At 37.5% G+C, this 26801-nt stretch overlaps 1 protein-coding gene and 1 pseudogene across 13 annotated transcripts in view; one reads left to right on the plus strand and one right to left on the minus strand.

Annotated features, from left to right (window-relative positions):
• The window catches only part of RBMS3 (RNA binding motif single stranded interacting protein 3), a 705592-nt gene that overhangs the window by 536360 nt on the left and 142431 nt on the right, over positions 1-26801 (minus strand). For 9 of the 13 annotated variants that reach the window (XM_077129932.1, XM_077129938.1, XM_077129936.1 and 6 more), the window contains one exon: positions 6972-7144. In XM_077129932.1, coding sequence (XP_076986047.1) covers positions 6972-7144 — 173 coding nt within the window. The remainder of the gene's footprint in view (positions 1-6971; positions 7145-26801) is intronic. The other 4 variants (XM_077129934.1, XM_077129942.1, XM_077129940.1 and 1 more) reach the window with 1 other exon arrangement.
• LOC143657769 (E3 ubiquitin-protein ligase Mdm2-like) overlaps positions 19208-26801 on the plus strand; it is a 29139-nt pseudogene continuing 21545 nt past the window's right edge.

Genomic DNA, 26801 nt, shown 5'->3' on the forward strand with positions numbered 1-26801 from the left:
GAGTTTAGTTATATATTTGATGATCAAAAAACCACTGAGTAAACTGTAAACCAAAATGTCACTCTGAACTTGCCAGAGTCCTGTTCTTGGGCCCTCAAATGTTAATCTGAGGACCCTCAATTGATGATGCATTCAATATTGTCTGGCCAGATTTCACCACCTTTCTCAGAGCTCCAGGACTTTGTGCCACCCACTCGGAAAGAGTTGGTCACATTGTCCCCTTCTCCAGCTATTCTGTGTTACCACCAACATGGCTTCATGAAAACCCAAGTTAACCGGTGTTCTCAGGGCTATCATTTTTCTTTTTCTCTTTATTTTAAAATCAGTGGGGAAAATGATTATCAACTATCAGATAACTTTGAAATTTTATTTACAAATAAGTCATGAGACAAGTTAACGTTCGGTAACAATCTTCTTCATCCAAAGTAATGAAAACAATGAGTGAACAGTCAACGGGTCTGCAGGGTAGTAACTTCTAGGATGCCTCAAAGATGCTGGAAAATGCCAATTACTTTCAGGATTCGCCAAACACACATTCATTATACTATAGCTAAGCAAGAAAATTGTAAATATATGTTGAATTTTAATAATGTGTCAAAATAGGAGGTCTTTTTATTAGCATCAATTAAATGCAAACATTATTTTAAAAAGCAGAATACTGGAAAACATGTTCAGTTTATGAAAATGATGTGCAGAAGAGTGCAAGGTCCTTCCAAGCACATTTTTTTACAGCACTTTTAGTATTTCAGGGCTTAATTTTCCATAGGCTTGATCTCACCTGATCAGAAAATCCAATTTTGTGATCAGAAAAGCCTATTCACCCTCAAATTATTTTGACAGAAAGTATTTTTAAGTCTATTGATTAATTGAAAACAAATTGGTAGACTGTGGAACAGATAATAGCCTATGAAGAGTGAGCAAGAAAGAAAGTTAAATAGAGGATTCAATTGTTTTGTAATTAGTGTGAGTGCCATTTACTCCATGGTTCTCAAACTGTGAGCAGCTGGGAGCGACATACAGGCGTCAGTACTTTTGAAAGCTCTCCAAAGGATTCCCATGGGCAGCCAAGTTTGAGAACCTGTGTCTTATGCTACCCTTGTTCTCATTAAATGGTATGTTTTAGGGGTTATGAACAAGGGCTTTGGAGTTTGGAGCCAGTTTTGAAATTTGGACAATCCCCTCAACCTCTCTGAGCCTCACTCAATTTTTTAATCATTCATAGTTGTTCCTACTTTAAAAGGTTGTTCTTAACATTTAATAAGATAACATTATAAAAGCTTAGCTGAATGATGGTATGCAATATTCATACATGTTAATTATATATATGTAATATATAACAACCCATTATTAATGATGCTTATAATTAATTACAAACTAAAAACAATAGATACTTGGAAAATAATAATTGAATCTGTATCTGAATTGATCTTCTTGATTAAATGTCAGAACTTTGCTGACTCAATAAATTCAGACATCCATTCAGGGCCTTTAAGACGCTCTCTCATTTAAAATTACACAAAGGCATAGTTAAAAGAGTCTCGATTTCACATCCTGCTCACACCTGCCACCACATAGATTTATGACACCTCAAAAGCAGCTGCATAATTTGAATCTGACTTGTAGAAGAAAGCTACTAATAAATTTCCTCGAGTCTTATTAGAGGGACCTTTTAAATCTTCAGCCACACAGTGAGAAGAACTCAAAACATTTCCAGTCACATTTTTCTTATTTACTCATTTACCCTGGAGTGCATGATGACTTGTTTTCCTTTAGTTGTATCTGAACAGTTTGACAGATTACTGTGACAAGGTTACTTTTAAATTGATAAAAGGTTTGATTGTGTCGGTGCATTTGTCAAAACTGTCTGACACCGGGTATAATGGACTCTGCACTCGGAGCCCAAATGGCACTCAAGGCTGCTCTTACTATGCAGCGTTCAGCGCCCACCGCAATGAGACAGCCAGCAGGGTTGAGGAGAATGGGGAACATTAGTTTGGGCGACCCTTCAGCTCTCAGGCACAGACACTCTCATTTTGTATCCTTGACTTTTCATTGTGGTGTTTCTTCCCTCTACTTAAACGTTAAAGTGACATCCACAGCTTCCTTTTAAAGGCAGCAATGCTAGGGTGTCATAACTTGAGCAAGGAGAACATTTCCAAAGAAAAATAAAGGTCAAGGCAGCTGACTTTTCTGTTCTGATGATGCTGATTGGAAATTTGTGTGCATCACCCAAGCATGTCTCTCTCCTTCCTGCAATCTGCTGCAAGGGGCCTTAGCAGCAGCAGCACATCCACTTGATAAAAGGAGAACAATTCACTCTGTACCTGGACCATGTTGCAATTAAATCTTGATTAGCTAATCAAGTGGAAGTGGGGGCAACCTCCAGGGCTTTTTGAAAACACTGTATTAAGTAAAATGTATAAACCAGGATCACAGTTAGATAAAAGGCATTGTACCAAAGACATGAAAAAATATTGAAACAATAATTTTTTTTTTTCCATTTTACATTCTGGTCATTATGTTAAATATTTGGTTTTATTTTTTAAGAGCAACTTCAGTGTGTTTCAAGGGCATGTTTACAATCATATAATAGAAGATGCCAATTTCTTTGGAGGAGAGAAGGTAGCTTAATATTTGAAAAATAAGTCAATCAACATTTTATTTGGTTCATAAACATTGCAATGCTCTTTCTAGCCTCATTAAACTAAATGTATCTTTCCCCACTTCCTTCTGCTCCTCTTGAGGTAAGTGTAATGAGTATATCATCCAAGTATTCCACCTACAGTCAATAATTGATGGATCCCCTGAATGTATTTTATGATCAATTGGAGTTTTAGTTTTCATTTTACCTTTATTGTTTTTAATATTACAGCAACTAAACATTTAAGAATACATTGCTGAGCCATTCATGACTGGGTAAGTAAAAGTGATTAATTTAAGTAAAAGTGATTAATTTATATAAGGTAACTTATTTGGATTCTATTCTGTATTACTTCACTGTTTCTTTTGGAGTTTTTTGGTTGATTCAGGCCCCTTGTTTTTCTTAATGGAAAAGTAAATGCATCTAACAAAAGACATCTTTTGCCACACATAATTTTTGCAAAAATAAATAGAAATTATGTGTTTTGTCAGAAATGCTATGGTTAAAGACCTTGTAAAGTCTGTATCCTGATAAATCTCAAAGATCTTTACTATGTTCTTATTCAATCAACAAACCACAATTTATTTTTTCATCCAAAATATCAGTATAATGAGAGAGATTTCCATAAAATCATCCTTCATGACTATTATTCTTTAGTTTTGTCCTCTTTTCTTAGATTTTACTTGCAATCCTAACATAGGAGTTTTGATGAAGAATGTGATGGAGTTATTTAAAAAGAATTTTCTTTCAGATTATACATAGAAAAATAATGCAATTTCCTTTTCTTTAGTATCATTTTCCTCCTGGTCTTCAGTATTAATATGAATATTGTATACTAATATCAGATAATTCAAATGTCTACGCCATTTTTTGCATATTTCTCTTTTCTATTATTTTATTATCATGGGTATTAGCAAATATTGTACTTCCTATAATATAAGGAAATATCAAGTCTAAAAGTACTTATGATTTTATAGGAATATAAATGGGAAATAGATCCTGATGGCAGCAACCTCATTTAAACCTACAGCCATTATCTGTTTTTCTGGTGACATTATATGTAAGTGTTGGATAATTAATAGGAATGCAAAATGATTTGAATCCTTAGAAGACTGCTAATGTAAAACAGTAATGAACACTGTAAGAGACTAAAACTTTCAGGGAGGAAACGCAATTTTACAAGTGATGTATGTTTGTCTCTTACTGAGGGCATCTCCAGCCATCAGGTCATGCTCATGTAGGAGAATCAATTCAGGCTGTGGTCTTGCCAATAACTGCAAAAGGGGATTGGTGAAAAGATACAAAACTTGACTCAGAGCTACCACTGAGACCAAAACAACCCTGAGAGTCGCTGCCGTCCTTAAGAATCCCTGGGCCATGGAGTGGGTGCTGGTTGTGTCCTGCCTCTTCAGTAGCCTTGCTATAATTTTTCCTTCACTCAACTCCCCACACCAAGAACGCCAAAGCGGACTACAGGCCACATTCTACAACCACCCGGGGCCCATCCAAGATGATGGCAATCTGCCCAGCAGGCCGAGTCCCAGCCCCCCCACCTCAGGATCCACAGGGCCCAATTGGAGAAGCTGAAGAATCTGTGTCCCCTCCCTATGGTCCCAATAAACATGTGAAAACCAATCTCCTTCCCAAAAAAATTGACCCAGAGCAGGTTTTATTGCTAAATAATGCAGTCCTCAAACAAATATCCATATTTTAGAGTAAAAGAAATATGAAAGATCGTGTAGTTCAAACCTATTATTTTATACATGGAGGAAACCAAAGTTAGGGGAGGACAAGTAATTTGCCAAAGGCCACAGTCTTAGCTGATAGAACAGGTAGCACCAAAACCTGGATCTCTTAGTGCATCTTATTCCCACTATGCTATGCTGCCAGGTCTCAACAGTTCTCTAAGATTAGCTAGGAAAAATATTTGAGCAGTACACCCCGGGCTCAGATCATTTTGGTATCTGAAAGAAGCACAAACATTTTTTTTTTATCACAAGAGCATGGGCCAGATCCAATTAACAAGTAAAAAGTTAATAGGAACAAGTAACCATTACCCTCTGTTCACTTAACATTCTTTAAATTTCTCAATAGCACGTGAGAAACATTAACAGAACTTCTTTCCTCAATAACGATGTTTCTGTGACACCACAGTTCTTTCCAGAGTTAAAAATGCTTTTGCAGACTTTCCGATAACACTTTCCATATGTAAATCTCCAGCAACGTTATACGAAGAGATGGACTCGATAGAGAAATTCATAGCAGGATGATACATCAGTGCTTTCCAGAACAAAAACAAAAACAAACAAAAAAACACCACTGATGTCTAGGGCATGCCAATTTCTGTGACAGAAATACTTCCACCATGACTGACTTCAAGCTACCAAATCCATAACAACATGTTCACAAAATTTCTGAATATTTAACGATCGGCTTTAGCGAGCTAGTCAGAAGTAGCTCCAGGACAACATTAATGTTACAAGGAAACCTTGAAAAATTAAAACTTAACCAACCCACTCTTTTATAGAAGAAAAAGACAGATGTGGTTTGCCTCAAGATCACTTAGCAGGTCCTAACCTGCACAATTCTACTTCAACTACCCTCACATATTAAATGAAACCTTATGCATTAGAGTCAGTGGCCTTCATATGACTGCAGAGAACGGTGCTTCTAAAAATGTAATTCACAGAATCAACCACACCGGGAAGCCTGCTAAAAGTGCATATTCCTAGGCTCCACCCCAGACCTACAAAATCACAATCTCTTGGAGTGTAGCCCAGAAATCTGTTTCAAAAAGCTCTCCAGGCAGTATAGAGTGATGTGAAATTAACGTTCTTTAATACCCAGGAATATTTTTTATGAATGAGAATCGTATAAGAATCCAGATTAATAAATATACTTCTTTTTTTCCTCATGGCAGCATCTTTTAAAGGACGTACTTCATCTGAAGCTGCTATCACAAAGCCCATAATTCTCACATATTCGAAGACACCTCTAAATAGCTTAGATTTTTCTAAAAACAAGAAGGAAGATTTATTTTCCTTCTAATTTTCAACCCCAGCATTTTGCAATCATCCTAGACCAAAATGCTTTTGTATATTTTAGCTGTGACATTTTTTCAATTCCTTTTTGTAAAATGTCTTAAAAAATATATTTACTTTTCAAAGTTCTGCCTTACCTCCTTCACAAGTCAAGGCAGTCACTAACAATTAGAACTATTCCCACTTGCCCCCATTACATATATTGTCTGGGCTACTGATTACATAGTTGCGTATTTGCGCTTTGGTTCATCTGCCACTTCCTGTTGTTTTGATATTTACTCCCAACCTTAAAATCCAGAACAAAGGGAAATAAATATTATTGCTTTGTTTCCTTCTTCCAATATTTGAGAGGTTGGAAACTTTACAAAATAAATATCCTCTCAACTTTCTTGTAAAAGCTTTTAAAAAGGGGAAAAAAAAATGAGTAATAAGTTTCCCAAATCTTGAAAATAACCAGCTAAGACTCAAATGACTGTAAAAGTAATCAAACTGCAATCTAAAAATATAGTTCCTATGAATTTTACTTCATTATCCATAATTAATATAATTTTGAGAGTAAACAAATATGTTTAATCTTTTTGCACCAAAATAAGGGAATGAATAACTTATGAATGTGTGGATAATAGATTAATGAAACCTTTTTGGAAGGGGCTTTAATCACTACCACATTTCCTAGCAAAGACAAAAATGAGTTGGTGAATGCAGTTCTTGGCCTTGGTGGGAGAGAGCTTTGCTGAACTTGACAGCTGACATTTTCAAGGAAACAAGGAAAATACAGAACGAAGCTTATAATTCTCCAATTACTTGATTCTAGCTGGACCTACATTTATAAAATACCAGTCAGAAATGCTTTAGAAGGCCAGAGACAATCATTTAAAAATTACCACATCTGAGTGTTGAAGATTCCCTTCACTAATACTTCTCAAGAAAAGCAGCTTATCTCACCGGCGTCTTCACTGGTTCCATAAGCCACAGGACCCAAGGGCCCAGATCCATGCTTTCTCACCATATCTCAGGTCAACACATGCATGTCAGCCAGCATGCCTCTTGCACCTCTGACAGAACCTCTACCCGCTCAACAAAAATTAAACAGATTCCACTTCCTAAAGTAACATGGACTCCAATTTCAACTTTAAGTTCTGTTTGTACAGAAGAGTCTTCCGAACTAGGACACCAATGAATGGGGACCCACCGTGCATACCCAGAGCAACACCAGATCCTCTGTGGACTGAGCCCACGTGGGCAAAGCAAGTGGCTAGAAATGGCGCAGAGGGCAGAAGGGCACTTACGGTTGACACAGCTTGATGAGGTCCTGGTCGGTGGTGCCTGGTGGAAGACCTCGAATGTACAGGTTGGTTTTACTCAACTGTTCCCCGCTGCTGTTGCTGCTGCTGTGGTTGCTGCTGCTGTTTGTGCTGGGGCTGGGAGGAGCCATGGGGTGGGGAGCTGGTGCATAGGACTGCTGGAAACAGAAAAGGCTGTTACTGGAACAACAAAGCCAGCACCTGATCACAGGCCAGCAGAGCAACTCGAAAGTAATGCAAGCTTCTTGGCCTCTCCAATCCATGCACACACTCATTTACATACACTATCATATCGCTACTGTATGTTGCTTCTGAGCGCATAATCTCCATTTTTTTTTTTTTTTTTTTTTACTTTTATTTGGAGGTACTTTCAACGTTACAGGACAACTACAAAAATAACAAATAACACAAAACTCATAAAGAAAAGTTCAACATATGTCTACCCCCCCCCCGATACCCAGATCTGCAAATTTTTAATACTTTGTCACATTTTCCAGAACATTTTCTGTATATCTGTCTGTTGGTTTATATATCTCTCAATTAATTTTCTGAACCCTTGAGTGTAAGTTGGATGCATCATATTCCTCGAACACTAATACTGCAAATACTAATACTGATACTAATATCAAGGATATTCACTTATGTAACTATTTTAAGTGCAGTTATTAAGTTCAAAAAACTTAACACTAATATAAATCTCACAGTTTATATTCCAATTGTTTGTTCCAATAATGCCTCTTTGAGCCTTTTCTCCTCCCTTGCAAGATTCCATCAAGGATCACTGTTGCATTTCATTGTCATTGTTTCTTTAGCTGCTATTTTTTTTTTTAAATGGTGGGAACATACATTCAACACAAACTTTCCCATCTCAACCCCTCTCAAAGCATAACATCCAATGGAATGAATCATATTCACAGTATTGTGGTATCCCACCACCTACCATTATTAAATCTTTCCCATTTCCCCAAATGGAAGCACCACACCCATTATAAATTAACTCCCATTCCCCCTGCTTGTATCAACTTGTACTCTAATTTCTGTCTCTGTAAGTTTGCATATTTTCCAATATTTTCTTTGTAGTTACTACAGGACTTAAGTTTAATGTTCTAAAATGAGAACAATCATTTGCTTTGATACCAACTTAAGTCCAATAATGTACACAAATTACGTACATCCCTCTATCCCACCTTTATGTAGTTCTTGTCACAAACTACATGTTTATACATTACACATCCCAAAGCACTGATTTATTATTATATGCATTTGCCTTTTAGATTGTACAGGAAGTAAAAAGTAGAACTACAAAACCAAAAATACAATAGTACTGGCATTTTGTATCACTCATATGATTACCCTCACCAAAGACTTTTTTTCTTCCTACATTCGGCTTCGATCTCTTGGCAATTGTTCTTTCCATTTAACCTGATGAACTCCTTAGCACGGGAGTATGGACCAGTTCTAGGCTTAGTCAATGAGGGGTGGGGAAGGGAAAAGTCAGGGTACCATGAGATCCTACCAGTCTTAAGTAGCCATTTTCTTGAGTAAGCACTGGTACTATTACTGCAGTCCTTTGTTTTCTAGAGCTTCAAGAAAGATGTTTCTGCCATTTCTTGCTGGTTGTCCAAAACTTCTGTGGGAAGACAGAGGCCTCAAGCATCTCTCTGCCATCTTGATCAGGGCAGGTTTAAGCTTCTGTTGTCTTAAGCTACCCAGTCTGTACAACAATTTCTTTTTTTTTTTTGTCTCCTCTTGTCCTTCCTTTGCATCAGCTTAAGTCAGCCACAAATGGGACAAAAAGTTACCAGGTCATCCTAGCAGTAACACAGCAATTCTTAGTTTGTCCCTGATCACACTAGGATTCTTCTTAGACCTATAAAATGATGTGTTATCTCCCTGTTGACATCAAAGCTCCGCCCCTAACTTACCTTTAGCAGCCATACATTTTAGTTTATTTCTACTCCGCTATACCCTTTCTCTTTTTCTCCAGTGAAATTTCCACATAATGTTTATCTCATCATTACTGTCCATCATAAGTTCTGATACCTAGAAATCAGTTTATAAATAGCAATTCTGCAAATGAATGAATAAATCTTGGGTCATTCCCCCAACCCAACACTGCTATTTGAAGACCTATTTCTCTACATATTTTTTCTACACATGTTCAAGATCCACTTCAAATTACTCTAATCAATGTTTCTGAACATTGGCCCTATGGACAATTTGGATAGGATAATTCTTTGTTGTGGGTGAATTTCCTGTGCATTGAAGGATATTTGGCAGCAACCGTGGCCTTTAGCCACTAGATGATTCTAGTAGCACCTGTCCCCTGATATGACATCAAAAAATGTCTATAGGCATTGTCAAATGTTCCCTGAGGGCAAAATCTTCCCTAATTGAGAACTACTGTTCTAACTTGTCACAGCACAGAAATGATAAAATTATCCCCATCAACTTGGAATATATAATGTGAGGGTGTTTATAGTTACACATATTATAATCAGTAGACATGAATGCTCATTATGCTTTAATTAGTATTATCATTTTTACAATACAGGCATATCTTCAAAAATTCTGAAATCACACTGCCAGTCAGGGAGCGAGTCCCTGCTGTGTCTCTTAGTGGTTGTGTGACCTCAGGGTAGTTCTAATTTCTCTGAGACTTCGTAATCTCATTGATAGGAGGAGGAGAGTAATAATATTCTCCTTTGCCAAAGGTCTTTATAAAGACTCAATGAGATAATGCAAACAAAAGAGTATCTGGAAATTAGTAAATGCATGTTAAATTTTAGCAATAATACAAATGGTTAGAATAAGAATAGCAATAATATATGTCATTCATGTGTCTTGTCACTGAAGAGATATCAGTCCGTATAACAATCGTAGATTTTCTCAACCATAGTCCAGAATGGCGCCCAAACACACAATAAACATATTCATTAAGATTCCAGTAGGGAAACTTTGGGCTGAGTTCTAAACTGACGAACTCATTAGTTATTTTATCAGGAGTGGGAGGTCTGCATTTACCAAATAGCAGGCTTGGGATATGTTTTAGTTTGTTAAGGCTGCCAGAATGCAATATAACCGAAATGGGATGGCTTTTACAAAGGGGATTTATTTAGTTACAAATTTGCTAATTTAGGAAGGGACATGGTGGAGTCTTTTGGGCTTCTCTCCTGGCTCCTGGGTTCAAACAGCTTTTCCGACGGTGGTTCCTTTCTGCATCTCCGATGTCTGGGTCTGAGCCAGCTCTGAGCTCTGAGCTGAGGTGTGCTGAGCTGCTGAGCTCCCTTCTGACCTCTCTTTTAAGCCTCCGTCTGGTTAAATAAAATGCCACTCATTGCAGAAGGCACGCCCCTTAGCCACCACAGATGTAATCAGTCATAGATGAATTTCAGATATTGATGATTTAAGGCCATAGCAACAGAACAACTGAGCACCATCACCTGGTGAAGCTGACACCTGAACCTAACTATCACAGAGTGTAACAGCAAATAATATTCACATGGGTGGGCCACGGTGGCTCAGCAGGCAGGAATGCTTGCCTGCGATGCCAGAGGACCCGGGTTCGATTCCTGGTGCCTGCCCATGTACAAAGAATAAAAAAAAGATAGTATTCACATGAAGTCAAACTACAAGACTTTTGTGCCCTGGAGAAAAATTAAGGAATAATATAATGATTTGAGGGAAGAAAATGAAGGGGTAAAATGTATTTTGTGTCTCTAAAGTCTTATTTTTTTTTTTCAATCTAAAAACTCAACATGTCAAGGTACAGACTTTTCATTCCAGAACTGTGCATGGCAGTCCCAATGGACAGGCCTATTAGATCCAGGAAGATGGTGAGATATCCTGGAAATGGAACTGAATGTGGCCTTGATCACAGAAGAATTCCTTAAGTAATATGCTGCAGTGGCTTTCCACTAAGCTAAGATAAATTTATGTCTATTAAAAAGGTCCAAAAGCCCTGTATGATTTTTTTCTGACTACCTCTGTAATCACATCTCAGACCAGACTCAGTCTTACTCTCAATCCCACTCTGCTTGTCTGCCTCTTAGATCACCTGAGATTGCCACCCTACATCACTGTGTTTTCCTTTATAGGATTTAGCATATTTGCTAAATATGCTTATCTACTATGTCTTTGTTTCATTTATGTAGCACCTATCTCTGGCACTAATTAGTATGCTCTCTGAGTGCATGGAATATCTCACCCCTTCTATCCATAGCAGCTTCTATCAATAGCACCTGATAAATAGTAGGTGCTTAAAAATATTTAGGCTACATCAAGCACACGCACAAAAAATGGGATAAACACAGAGCTTATCCCATAAAGACATGAGGCCAAGTTTTAGCAGTACCCAGACTTGTTCCTTGCTATAATAGTCCACTGTACACTTTCCAGGATTTCAGATCCACCCCAGTCCATATTTCCAAGTGGCCATAAGACAATGACTCTTAAATTCAGTGTGCTAAAATGAAACTCATTATGTCAGCTCTCTCATCTCCCAATTCCCCACACCAGCCACCTATCACAGTGATCCTACTTCTGTTAGCATAGCTTTCATCCTTCCAGACTTCATGTTGACACCTAGCATTAGCTTCTTCTCTTTCTTAATACTACATCCCAGAATACCGTCAACCACCAAGGACGCTGACAGATTTCTAGAATCATCCTTTCCTCTGAATTCTCAGTTGTCCTAGGCTAGGGTCTGAATCATCTCATAGGTAAAGGGCTTCAAGCTTTAAATCTTGTCTACTTGCCCTCAGGCTTCCCTGTGTAGGACGGAGAGAGAGGGGATGGAGACATAAAATAGATTAACCAAGTGCAAACACAAACTGGTCAAAAGTATATTGGGAAGCAATTAGGAAGTAAAATTCCAGATACGAATGGAGCAAAATCCAGAGCCCCCAGTTCCTTTCTTTGTAATCAACATTTTTTTCTCAAATATTTGTTTAGTACTAATGTATTATCAGCATTTTTAAATGCAGAATTTTAAAATGAATTATATAGGGAAATAATATATTTTCCTACAGTTGAATATATTCATTGCCTTGGGGAATTTCATATCTGTATAAGCTCAAGCTTCTTTTCCAGTATATGTAAAAAGAAAACAAAACAAAACAAAAAAATCTATTCCTTCCTGACCTAAAGTGTTCTGTTTTTCTCCTTTTCTCCTTGAACTCCCCATATCACTTAATCTTGAAGTCTTTTTACACATAGTAGGTGTTTGATACATACTTGCTGAAATGGCTTCCTGGTCTCTGTATCTCACTAAGGAGCAGATGGGATTTATCTTTTACTGCCCTTATACTATTCTGTTAAACTTGCCAGGGTCTTTTTAAAGCTGTTTGTTACCACTTTCACCTCCCTCTCTTTAAATTCTTTGAATTCTAATCTGTACTCAGGATTCCTTTAAAAAGAGACTTTATTTAAAAGGTTTTTTTTTTTTTTTTTTGGTTTGTTTCCCATCACCCTCCAACCCCCACTGCACAGCTTTTAAAAACACCAGGGAGCCAGAAAAATGTCTCCAGCTTTATCACAGATCAGATGGACCAGTTCAGACAGAGCCCTTGACTGATCAAATAGGAAAATACCAACTAAATGATGATCAATATAGGTTTGCTTTATTCTTTTCTTCCCCCAAGGGCTCTTTGCAAGCATTTCCATAATTGGAACACCATTTAGTAAATTGCATGGTGTCTAAAATGATAAATGTGCCCAAAGTGTCCAATGAATTCACTAAAAAAAAAACTTAAAACAATCGAAAGCAAACCAAAGCTGGATAAGTATAGGGAGTATATACTCATATGTGTGCATGGAGATGGGATACATTAATTTGTAAACAGTGGAAGCACCAGATTATTGTGGAGAAAAGATGTATTTCAAAAGCCCTTTGAAAGAAATACACAAAGTGATTTTCTATTATCATAGTCTTGTTGGTTGAAACAAGAAATTTTGTTGAGAGACACTTTCACGGTGTTATTGAATAAATCAACCCCTGATTGTAAGATCCACTGGGGGACACTTCTGAATCTTTAATCTTTCATTTATCTCTTGATGATACAGTAAATGATTCAGGTAGCAGTCAGCATTGTAAATCATTCTTCGGTTTTAAGAATTATAAATTCTTTTCCCTCTACTCATTTTCAAAGTATGTATACTTTAATCAACAAAAAGTTGGCAAAAGCTTCCTGTAATGCCTGAAAAAAATGTACAGACCCAAATGAATTAAATTGTAAAAGGCAAAAGTGATTTTGTGTGCTCTGGCTGCCAAAGACAGATGGCCAAACTATAGCATCTTAAAAAAAAAAAAAGTATCAATAATCCCTAGGGGTTAATGTGTCCTAGCAGCCACTTTCCTGATTAAAAGCGGCTTTGCTTCCTTTCTCAATTATTTGTCTTTAGACGGATCTGGAATTTTATCAATGATTAGCTTTTAAGTCACTTTGAGGCACTGAGGGAAAAAAAAATGTTAGTATAAAAAATTTTATTTTCAGAAAAGTATTGACATCCCTATATTGCTCAAAGTCACACTTTGTAAATCCTATTTAGAAGTTAGGAGGAATTATGGTCTGGGGTTACTGAGCATGGAAACACTCTGCTGTATCAGTTTAAGGAGTTGCTATGAATTTGCAGTGCTAGCTGGTTAGCTCCAGTAGAAACAGCAGCTTTTCAGGAAAAGAGGGGCTTTGGATAGCACTCTGACCGAAGGAGGGAAATGGAGGATTTCTCTTGAAGCTGCCAATAACTAGCAAGTACAGTTTTCCTAGGTGTTTGTTCCGGGTAGCACTGCTGTTAGGACCCCTATCCATGCATTGGGACCACTAGATCAGCAGGTCAATACCTAGTGTCCATTTGGAGTTAGAATTAAATACAATGACTTATCTGTTTCAGAAGATAGTATTCTTAAAATAGAGATTCTAATAATCATAGGCAGCATTTAATATGTGGCCTGCTAAGCCTTTCATATGTTAACCTCACAGCAGTCCAATGAGGCAAATAATATTTTACAGAGGGGAAACTGAGGCACTGAATAGGAGAAATGACCTTCCTAAACTCACAAAGCTGGAGTCCAATTTAAACTCAGGGAGCCTGGCTCCAGAAGCCATGCAGCCTCTCAAAATACTCCTGATCTTAAGTTCTTAATGATGTCGGCACAAATAAACATAAACAGCTTCCCTGAAAGTATATTTGAGGTTGAAACTTTGGGAGAAGCTCCAGTCCAACCAAATATAAGCTGAAGGAAAAGAATGATGAAGATAAACAGCATATAGTCAATCGAAGCTCAGCAAGCCCTTTCCCTCTTTCTGAATTTAAGTGAAGTCCTTCTTGAAATTCAATTTCAAAGGGGAAGTGACCATCGGAACTAAGCGTGATATGAGATGTTCAAGTAATATCAGACAAGTGGGTTCATTTGTCAAGATTCATGGTTTGTTATTTAATAACAGGAAAATGAACTGGCTTGTAGATCATCCTTAACAGCTGATTCATTTTGTGTGCTTTGTTAATATGCCTCATTTCTCAAGTTTGAAAAGTGAATCAACCGGGTCCTCCTACATTCTTGTAAAATATGTAGCTTGCAAGCACAGGCTTTGAGGAAGGTGAGCTGTTGTGGGGCTAATTTTGTCCCTTTGTGTTTTGGAAGCAGACTGGAGAAGGATGTGATGGATTTTTGCTTGTTTTTGTTTTCCCTCTTAGTTTGCTACAACAGAAAGCATCAAATAAATGTTTCTCATGCATCAACAGGTTAAGAACATCATTTGAAAATCTTCTATTATACAATGTCAAACTAAATTCAATGAACACTTATCTCCAGGCAGGTATATAATATACTCACACTGTCCAGAGCATTTTAAACAAGGTTTCTCAACCTGGACACTACTGACATTTTGGACAGAATAATTTTTTTTGTGGGAGGCTGCCCTGTGCATGGTAGGACATATGTAACAGCGCCCCTGGGCTCTACCACTACATGCCAGTAGCACCTTCACAGCTGTGAAAACCGCAAATGTCTCCAGATATTGCCAAATGCCCCCAGTTGAAAATCACTACTTTAAACAGGCACAGACCATCTCCTTGAAGGGTCACAATAACACCCCTCATGGGATAATTAAAACCACTTCATTGAGGAGCCCCACCATCAAATCAAAGTTCAACTTCTCAGCCTCCGGTACCTATGGTGTTCGCCTCCCCTTGCCTGCACCCTCTGTCAGCAAGATGTTGGTGTGCTGCATTTCATTTGCAGCAGACTAGATCTGAAATATACTGCTTTCTCTTACTGGAAACATAACTCTTTTACAGAGAGAATTTTAAATATATACATATATATATATTTCCATGCAGGTCCCCTTGGATGGGATTCATGGGGCCCTGATGCCAAACTCTAATCAAGTTTATTCCCAGCATCTGGTTGATGGCAAGATCCTGAGGCTGTGGGTCTGGTGGTTTTGGAGTAGCCCCTTAGACTCCACCATGCAGCAGTCTGTTCTGCTGACGGTCTCTGCAATTTGTTTTTATTCCTCTCCAGTGCAATAGAATTTGTACTCTTTTATCCACTCAAGGGTAAAGCCCTAGATAAAGTCTCACATGGGACTGACATGCCAACTCTTTTACTATCCAAAAATGAATACAAACCACATTCCTGTCTTAGATCATACATTATTTAGCCCTCACGCAACATGCAATCCATTTCTTGATGGATAATACTGCTGCCTCCTTTGGATTTCTCTCCCAGACAGAGTAATTTCCACATAACCTTGCTTCCACAGACCTCTCTTCTAATAGGAACACAAAATGAGAGTATGGAAACTGCAAGAACTGTGGCAGTCACTGCTATGTCTACAATAGCTTCAGATGACGGTGACTCTGAATACTGCCCATGCAGGCAATCACAAATGCAACTAAGTGAACATTCAAGGCAAGCCATACAACTTTAGCCATAGTTTCATGAACCACATGTATTATGGCTCTGCACTTGTATGCAGGGCAATTGCCTCTCCATTATCTAGAATATGACTGTAGAAAACAATTGTTTCAGTTATGCCTTTTATAATAGAGTCTGGTGAAAACCTGCCCTACTTCTCTTTTTCTACCCACAGCTTAGATATGGAAAGGAGCAATAAAGGACCGAACTCCTCATGAAATGCAATCATTTGGACATTTTTTTGTCAACTGGCCTAGGTAAAAGCTGCTGTCAACAGCAGTTAGTTAGTGCTTAAGAGCTCTAGATTGCCTGCTGTGCATGTTGCTCTACCACTAACTACGCACTTAAACCTCCTGTCATGAGTAAAAGAGGGACTAGAATCATCTCATCCCATAGGACTGCAGTGGGACCTGAATATATATCAGTTGCCTGCAAAATATTTAGACTGTGCTTGGCATATAGTCAGTATCCTATAAATATTTTTGCTTTTATCATCATCATCACCTTCATCATCATCATGATTACAATTAGCACTGTTCTTACAGTGCTAGTTGGACTAATTTGCCTTTAAGGAGATGTTGCAGAAGAGTTCATCTTTTTTTTTTAAGCACAGGAGAAACCATCCTTGAGATCAAATTATGTCATTAGAACAGTGGTTTGCCATTTTCATCAAGAAAAAAGAGTAAATAAGCAGTGATGAAACAAGCATTGTGAATGGAATTGTTCATTAGTTTCAGGGTTTTTATAAATCACTACATAGTTTTTATTAAAATTCTGTTAGGGTGTGATTCACTCTTAGCTCTGAATATTAGTTTCTGCAAACTTGAGCAGATTGCATAAGCACACACTGCTCTGTGTTATTTAAAAACAGGCTTAATCTAGAGTCATTGAATTCCATTCAGAGGTTGAGATATTAAATGACAACTTAAAATGTATGGTACTTGGGAACACAGTAAATTAGTTATTGTTCATTTCAAGCACCTACATGCCAATTTTATTAATTAATTTACAAGCTAAAGAAGAGTGACTTTTATAAATGATCCCAGTAGTCTTTTATAAAGCTTGCCCAGTTCTCCAAATGTCATTGACAGGTGATCTTTTCACAACCCCCTCTTTTAATCTGGTCAACTCTTCATCTCTAGAAAGAAAAGCAAAGAAAAATAAAAACAAACTTCAAAAATGGAGATGTTTATGACATTGGTTGAAAAAGTCAGAGCTATACTTTGAAATACTCCAAGTTCATGAGTCGAATACTGATAATGATTGGTTTCTTGTGGAAAAAAATTGCCAGGTTTGGTTCCCCTGGTAGAAATTACAATGTCGGCTACACTATGAAGGGTAATTATTAAAATCAGGGTATTTCCTAAAGATATCGGCATTGGCTATGATTCCTGAATGGGACCATTGTTCTGTTTGTCTGAAGAATACCTCAGAGATCAACTCTAATGCCTGCTTTCATGATGGGCTTAGAATATGATTTGGCAAAGAGTGAAAACCCAGGACAGATTCATAGAGATCTCTGGGTTATCCAGTGGTCAGCATCTCAATTCAGAATGCAATTAGAGATAAATAGAAATATCTTGTAAGACTAAACTATTACACTTAGGGTCACATTTTTGTACTTTATAAGATATATTTACCTATGTATTTAGTTTATTTTCCCCAAAATCTCTATATTTTACCTTTATTTTCTTAACAATGTTCTGTTTCACCGTCCTGTATTAAGTTTCCCCAAAATTGCAATCAGTAATATCAACAAGAATTAATGCCCCTAGTTCTATTACATATGATCTTCTAAATCGAATGGAGATGAATGGATATATTTTAAAGCTCAATACCATAAGATATGTTGAGATAATATTTTATTGCAACTAAATGAACTTTTTCAAAGTTTTCTCCTTCAGTCATGGAAACAAATGCAAGAAGCCATTTTCCCACTCCATTGGCTATAATTTTCATATTTACCACACTCCTAATTTGGTTACTGGCAGCTAATGGGTAATAGAAATAAACCATTTTTTCCAAACCAAATTGAAAAAAAAATCATTAACAATAATGGAAAGCCAATCAGCACATCAAATCGCATAAGGTTTTTTTTATACACCAAGGGTTTTTCTCCAGTTCAATCGGAATCTTGCCCTTCTGAAAGTGAATCTATGTTGACTCAGGGGCAATGTAATAATAGCAAAAATAATGTGTACAATCAAAGGTAATTTCCTTTACTGTGATGGTCAGGTTCATGTGTCAACCTAGCCAGGTGATGGTGTCCAATTGTTCAGTTAAGCAAGCACTGGTCTGATTGTTACTGTGAGGACATTTCATGGACTTAAAGCGTCAGTCAATTGATTGTACCTATGGCTGATTACATCTACAATCAACTGAGGAGATTGCCTTCAACAATGAGAGCTAAGTCTCATCCAATCAGTTGAAGGCTTTAAAAGAAGTGATTATTTCAGCAGTCAGAAGAGAGAATTTTCATCTCTGCTTCAGCCAGCCAGCTTCTCCTGGGAAATTCATCAAAAACCTTCACTGGAGTTCCCAGCTTGAGGCCTGACTTGTGGAATTTGGACTTGCACATCCCCATAGTCACAAAGACACTTTTTAATAAAAGTCTCACAATATTTACAGATACTTCCTGTCAGTTCTGTGTCCCAGAGAACCCTGACTTAATACACTTACCCAGGCTTTCATCTCACCTCCATAAGGTTTTTCAGTCCATTCTCTAACCCTACTTCCTTCTACTTCTCAGTACTCACTGTTCATAGTTATATTTGTGCCTAAACTTTATTTTGTCTTCTTTCCTACACTTAGAATACCTGGGCTGCATACCTATAGCTAATTATAGAGGGACTGTAAAATTTAGCTTATTAAGTTGGACATTTTTGAGAGTACAGAAGAGAGCTATTATTAATTAAACCAGGACCCATGGAATAAATTGGGACTACCCCAAGCAAATTAGGATATGTGTTCACTTTACAATTACTTTGTTTATCTAAATCTCACACATTCTTTTAGGATATCCTAAAATTCGCTCACCTCATTTTAGTCATTTTCCCTTTATTATGTAGAGCTATTTATTTCCTTCTCTTTTGAGTTCCTACAAAATCTACAAAAGATTAGGATAGGACAGGCTGAGTTCACCTCTATACCATGGAAAAATGAGAGAAAGGACAGAAAATGACCAGGACACCAGTTCCAGAGTACACATGATCAGAGAGGGTCTTCTACATTTATATAAGGAGGACCTGGATGAAAAAGCAGAGAAATTACGATTGAAAGGACAGAATAAGTTTACCCAGTCATGACTGTACCTGGCGCAGGCTGCAGTGCACAGACTGGGGCAGGTGCTGAAGGAGCAGTGGGCTCCTGCCCCCCTGCCCACATCTGCAGGAAGCTTGGGCCATCTTCCCTCTCAGCTCCCCAGCCAGGAGTCCTGTATGGGAACCAGGAAGCCAGGACTCTTGGTTTACCAATGCACAGAGACCATGCTGCCAGGACACAGGTGCCTATCCCTACCCCTGAGATAGGCTGCTGCAGCTGCCTGGTTTGGGTGGAGACTTCCCCTACCTACAGCCAGCCTGTGAGTGCCTGATGCTGCAGTGTGGCTCACTCCCCCAGCCCCACCTCTCTGACCATGCTTGCAGTGAGTGCTCTGGGCTGCCACAGAGAAGGAATCGAGGTAGCGCCACCCAGAGCATCTCTTTCACCGGCCAATTGTCAGATCAGCTCTGCTTTCCATTTCTCCCTCCTCCTGAGGGCAGGGAAAGTGGAAACTCTGAGTCCCACAGCCCAAGGTCATTCCCCATCATGGGAGCCTGGAATCACCAGACCCATCATGCCCACAATCACATTCTCACCAAGGCATACAGTGTCCGTCCCCCCACCCCCTCTCCCTGGGTTTGGTGGATTTCAGCGTGCATGGACACCTATGACCTTGACTGCATTTTCACCTAATCTGATTCCTGCACAGTCGGCTGCTGTAGTCCAGGAGAGGCAGGCCTGAGAGGAAGAGGCGGCCCTAGAGTGCCATCTTCTGGAAACACAGAGAAAGTACACCCTGACAAATTACTGCCTTTCTCCTTAGCCTTTAATAGATCTTTAATTAGAGTTGCACCGTCTGCATGAGGCTCCAGCTTGGTTTAGTGCGGGAATTACTGGCAAAACAAGTGCAAAACAAAAGTAACTACAAAATCTTAGATGAGGGGGAGAAATAAACTTTCAAAATAATCATATCAGGATAATCAAATGCCTAGAAATCAGTAAAAATCACTAAGCATATGAAGATGCAAGAAGATATGGCTAAGCCAAAAGACTAAATTAAAACACCAAAGGAGACATAGAATTTGGAACAACTGATCAAAGATGTTCATACAAATCTCCTAAGTAACTTCAGTGGGTAGGCTAAAGACATAAAGGACACCAAGGTGACACTAATAAGAACACAGAGAAGATTTGAAAGAATAGAAAAACAGCAGCTCTCATATAAATGAAAGCTACTATAAGTCAAATTAAGAACATATTGTAGACACACAACAGCAGATCTGAAGAGGTAGAAGAGAGAATAAATGAACTAGAGGGCAAGGCAAATGAATTTGCATGCACAAAAGAATAAATGGAGAAAAAATGGAAAAATTTGAATTGGATATTAGGGAAATGATGGACAATGTGTAGCACACAAATAGAAGAATCATTGGTATCCCAGAAGGAGAAAAGAAGACTAAAAGGCCAGGAAGATTATTTGAGGAGATAATTGGGGAAAAATTCCCAACCCTTATAAAAGACATAAATATGCAAATCAAAGAAGCCCAACAAAGTTCAAATAGAATAAATCCAAATAAACCCACTCCAAGGCATATACTAATGTCAAATGTTGAAGAAAAGCAGAAAGTCCCAAAAACAGCAAGAGAAAAGTGATTCACCACATAGCCTGAAAGCCACATAAGACTAAATGTGACTATTCAGTGGGGATCACAGAGGCAAGAAAGGTGGTGGTATGATGCATTTAAGGTTCTGAAAGAGAAACATTGCACGCCAAAATTCTTCGTCCAGCAAAGCTGCTCTTCAAAAGTGAGGGCCAGTTTAAAATTTTTATACACAAACCAATGCTAACAAGAGACCTACCCTGCAAGAAATACTAAAGGGAGTTCTGTTGGTTAAAACAAACAAACAAACAGACAAACAAACAAATGAATAAAAGGTGGGGAAAGAGGTTTGGAGGAGTGCACACCACAGCACTGAGAGTATTAGTAAAGGTAACTTAAAGGATAAAAAGGGAGAGAGGAAAAAAAAATAGAACTGACAAATAAAAACCAAAGGATAAAATGACAGATTAAAGAACTGCCTTTACAGTAATAACTTTGAGCATTATCAGACTAAACTCCCTAATGAAAAGATACAGATTGACAGAATGGATTAACAAATATGATCCAGCTATATGCTGTTTACAAGAGACTCATCTTAGACCCAAGGATACAAATAGATTGAAAGTGAAAGGATGGAAAAAAAATATTCCATGCAAACTGTAATCAAAAGAAAATAGGAGTAACTATACAAATCTCAGACAAAATAGACTCTACATGAAAAGGTGTCTTAAGAGACAAGGAAGGGGGCGGGCCACGGTGGCTCAGCAGGTAAGAATGCTTGCCTGCCAAGCCCGAGGACGCGGGTTCAATATCCGGTGCCTGCCCATGTAAAAAAAAAAAAGAGAGAGACAAGGAAGGATGCTACAAATTAATAAAAGGGACAATTCACAAACCAAGAAGAAATAAGAATCATATATGTCATGCACCTAACCAAGGACCTCCAAAGCACATGAGACAAACAGTGGCAAAGCTGAAGGGAGTAGTAGATATTTCTACAATAGTAGTGGGAGACTTCGATACTCCACTCTCCTCTATAGATAAAACAACCAGACAGGGGCCAATAAGGATATAGAGACTCTAAATAACATGATAAATGAATTAGACTAACAGCCATATATAGATCATTATACCCCCAAATAAAAGGATATACATTCTTCTCTACTGCTCATAGGACAGTCTCCAGGATAGAGCATATGCTGGGGCACAGAACAGGTCTGAGTAAATTTTAAAATATTCAAATTATTCAAAGCACTTTCTCTGACAACAATGGAATGAAGCTGGAAGTAAAAAACCACCAAAGAACCAGAACTTTCACAAAGATATGGAGGCTAAATAACATACTCTTAAACAATCAGTGGGTCAAAGAAGAAATTGCAAGAAAAATCAGCAAATACCTGGAGACAATTGAAAATGAGAATGTAACATAGCAAAACTTACTGGATGCAGTAAAGAAAGTGTTGTGAGGGAAATTTATTGCCCTTAGTGCCTATATTAAAAAAGAAGAGCAAAAATCAAGGTCTTAACTGCTCACTTGGAGAAACTAGAGAAAGAACAGTAAACTAATTCCAAAGCAAGAAAAGGAAAAGAAATAACAAAGATTAAAGCAGAAATAAATGAATTGAAGAATAACAACAATGAAAAAAAAAAAGAGAGACAATCAATAAAACCAAAATTTGGTTCTCTGAGAATATCAATAAAATTGATGAAGACTTATGTAGGCTGACAAAGAAAAAAGAGAGAGGATTCAAATTTAAAAAATTAAAAAAGAGAGGGGGGTCATTACCGTGGATCCTGAAGAAATAAAACAAACAGATCATAAGAGGATACTATGAAGAACTTTCTATCAATAAACCAGACAACTTAGATGAAATGGACAATTTCCTAGAAATACACAAACAGCTTATACTGACTGGAGATAAAGACCTCAACAAACTAGTCACAAGAAAAGAGATTCAATCAGTCATCAAAAACCTTCCTACAAAGAAAAGCACAGGGCCACATGGCTTCACAGGGAATTTCATCAAACATTCCAAAAAGAACTAACCCATTCCTGCTCAAACTCTTCCAAAAAATTGAAGAAAAAGGAATACTATCTAAATCATTTTATGAAGCTAACTTCACTCTAATACCAAAACTGGATAAAGATACTACAAGAAAGGAAAACTATAGGCCAATAACCCTAATGAATATAGATTCAAAATTCTCAACAAAATACTTGCAAATAGAATCCAATAGCACATTAAAAGAATTAGACCCTACAACCAAGTGGGGTTTATTCCAGGCATACAAGGATTGTTCAACACAAGAAAAACAATCAGCATAATACAATATATTAATAAATTGAAAGGGAAAAAAGTCACATGATCACATCAGGTTACACTGAAAAAGCATTCGACAAAATTCAACATCTTTTTCTGATAAAATACTTCAAAAGGTAGGAATCAAAGGAAACATCTTCAAATTGATGAAGGGCATATATGAAAAAACCCCAGTCAGCATTGTACTCAATGGTGAAAGACTGAAAGCCTTACCCCTAAGATTGGGAATGAGACAAGGATGCCGTCTGTCACCACTGTTATTCAACATTGGGCTAGAAGTTCTAGCTTGAGCAATTAGGCAAGGAAAAGAAATAAAAGGCAGTAATAACTTTGGAAAGGAAGAAGTCAAACTCTCATTATTTGCAGATGGCATGATCCTATATTTCAAAAATCCTGAGAAATCTACTACAAAGCTACTTGTGCTAAAAAAACAAACTCAGCAAAGTGGCAGGATACAGGATTAATGTGAAAATTAGTAATGTTTGTATATGCTAGTAATGACCTAACCAAAGAGGCAATTAAGGAAACAATTTCATTCATGAGAGCAGCTATAAGAATCAAGTATCCAGGAATTAACTTAGCCAGGGATATAAAGGGCTTGTACACAGAAAACTACAAAACATTACTAAAAGAAATTAAAGAAGACCCAAATAGGGTATTCCATCTTCACAGTAGGAAGCCTAAATGTCATAAGGATGTCAATTCTACCCAAATTGATTACAGATTCAACACAATACCAATCAAAATTCCAACAACCTAATTTGCAGACTTGGGAAAAGCTAGTTATCAAATGTATTTGGAAGGGAAAAAGGTCTCAAATAGCCAAAAACATAAGAACGAAGTGAGAAGATTTACATTTCCTGACTTTAAAGCTTAACATCACAGTGGTCAAAACAACATGGTATTGGCACAAAGAGAGAAACATTCACCAATGGAATTGAATTGAGATTGCAGAGATAGACCACCAAATCTATGGTCAATTGATCTTCAACAAGGCCTCCAATCCATTGAACTGGGAGTGAATAGTCTGTTCAATAAATGGGACTGGAGAACTGGATATCCATAGCCAAAGGAATGAAAGAGGACCCCTACCTCGTACCCTGTACAAAAATTAACTCAAAGTAAATTAAATACCTAAATATAAGAGACACTACCATATAACTCCTAGAAGAATATTTAGGGAAACATTTACAAGTCCTAGCAATAGGAGGTAGCTTCTTAGGCCTTAACCCTAAAGCATAAGCAATGAAAGAAAATAAAAATAGATAAATGGGACCTCCTCAAGACTAAACACTTCTGTGCCTCTAAGGACTTTGTCAAAAAGGTGAAGTTAGCCAACTTAATGGAAGACAATGTTTGGAAACCATATATCTGATAAAGTTTTGATATCTGGTATATATAAAGAAATCCTACAACTCAACAACAAAAGGACAAACCACCCAATTATAAAATAGGCAAAAGATAAAAATAGACATTTTTCCAAAGAAGAAATACAAATGGCTAAAAAGCACATCCTCAAATTTGATTTCTAGATCAATTAGAACAAGAGCAATTAGTGAGATAGAAGAAAATTCAGATGAATCATCTGATGAATGACAAAGAAAGTGCCACAAATCTGTTACCATTTCCCTTTTACTTAATGAAAGCCTTGCTCTGTGTGTAATAAAGGAGATATGTCATGGAAAAACCAGTAGCAGTGAATCAATGGAGATGCCATCAAATCTAGATCTTGATGGTTGGATTGGACTTTAGTTTCAGACCATTTCAGTGTAGAATTTGAATTGATGTACATGTTGAACCTCTTGATTTAGAAGATTATAACCTTAATGAAGAAAGATAAGAACTCTCAGATGAAAAAAATGAGATATATCAAGTACATCAGGCAGGAGAGAGTGATACAGATTCATTTGAAGAAGATCCTGAAATGTCCTTAGCTGATTAAGGAAATGTTGGGCCCTTCATGAGAATTGGCTTCCTGAAGATAAAGGAAAGGTTAAAAGGAAAATATCTGAGAGAGCCACACTAGAAAACTCAACACATGTAAAAAATGTTGATGTTCCTGATTGCAAAAAAAAAAAAAAATGACATTGAATGACTCCAAAGAACCAAGCATTGAAGAAAATGATGATAAAATCACACAAGCCTCCCAATCCCAAGAAAGTGAGGACAATTCACAGCCATCAACTTCTAGTAGCATCATTTATAGCAGCCAAAATGATGTCAGAGAGTTTAAGAAGAAAGAAACACAAGATAAAGAAGAAAGTGTGGAATCTAGTTTCCCCCATAATGCCACGGAACCTTACATGATTTGCCAATGTTGACCTAAAAATGGCTGCATCACTGTGTTAAATTCAGTTGTCAACTTGGCCAGGTGAGCATACCTAGTCTTGTTGCTGCGGACATAAACCAACGGTACGTGAACCTCATCTGTTGCCAATTACATCTGCAGTCAGCTAGGAGGCATGTCTGCTGCAATGAGTGATGTTTGACTTAATTGGCTGGTGCTTAAATGAGAGATTGCAACGTAGCACTGCTAAGCAGCTCAGCATTCCTCATCTCAGCACTAGCAGCTCAGCCCAGGCCTTTGGAGATGCAGAAAGAAGTCACCCCGGGGAAAGTTGTTGGAACCCAGGGGCCTGGAGAGAAGACCAGCAGAGACCATCTTGTGCCTTCCACGTAAGAAAGAACCTCAGTGGAAAGTTAGCTGCCTCTCCTCTGAAGAACCAACAAAATAAATCCCCTTTTATTAAAAGCCAATCCATCTCTGGTGTGTTGCATTCCAGCAGCTAGCAAACTAGAACAATCACCCATGGCAAACAGGGCATTTTATGGCATGTTTCACCTGTGCAAAGAAAGTAAAAGAATGAAATAAGCCCTATCCCATATGTTGGCAAAAAATTCAAATGATTATGCTAACTTACTTCCCCTAGAAGACTTGTCTATAAAAGTAGAATTATATATTTCTAACAATATGACCCTAAACATTTAGCTATTTTAGCAACATGAGATTTATTTATTTATTTATTACATATGTTGAAGTGAGAAAGTATCTCAGTCCATGTAGAATTCTTTCCTTTAACGTAATCTAACTACTTGGGGAGGGGGTGAGTGTTAGTAAATATTCACTTTTTTTTTCAGGGAAATTTCACTTCTGTTTGTATTTTATACTTGGGCTTTAATGTAATTTGAATTGGATGTATAGCTCCTTTACTCCTACCCCTCCTTTTAAATAATTTCTATTTTCTTTTAAATGAGTGGTACTTGATCTTTTAAAATAAAAGTAGGACACAAATAGAATTTATTTAGTACCTTTCTTGTAAGGAAATAAAGCTTGTGTGAAAGGTTTAATATTCAATTTCAGATACTCTCAAACCTTCTGATCCTTAGTTTCTCTGATCTTTTTTACTCTTTACAGGTAAAAAAAGTAAATGGGTAATTACATTTGGAGCTATAGAAGTAGAAATGAACTACTTATTCTCCAGCCTCTTTTGGTTTGTACAGTATGAGAGAGGGGTGATGATGATGTCCATTGAGAAATCTTTGAGGACAACCATCATTTACCCACAAGATAACTTTTTTTAAAGCTCTCTAGTGGAATGTGGCACTGTCCTCCAGTAGACGTAGGATGTCCAACCTGATACGTAGTTTCAGGATTTAGTGGGAAGAGATTGTTTCTCTTAAGTGAAAATCAATGTAAGATACTTTGAAGTACTTC

This window comes from Tamandua tetradactyla, chromosome 15, assembly GCF_023851605.1.
Source record: "Tamandua tetradactyla isolate mTamTet1 chromosome 15, mTamTet1.pri, whole genome shotgun sequence".
NCBI classification, from domain to species: Eukaryota; Metazoa; Chordata; class Mammalia; order Pilosa; family Myrmecophagidae; genus Tamandua; species Tamandua tetradactyla.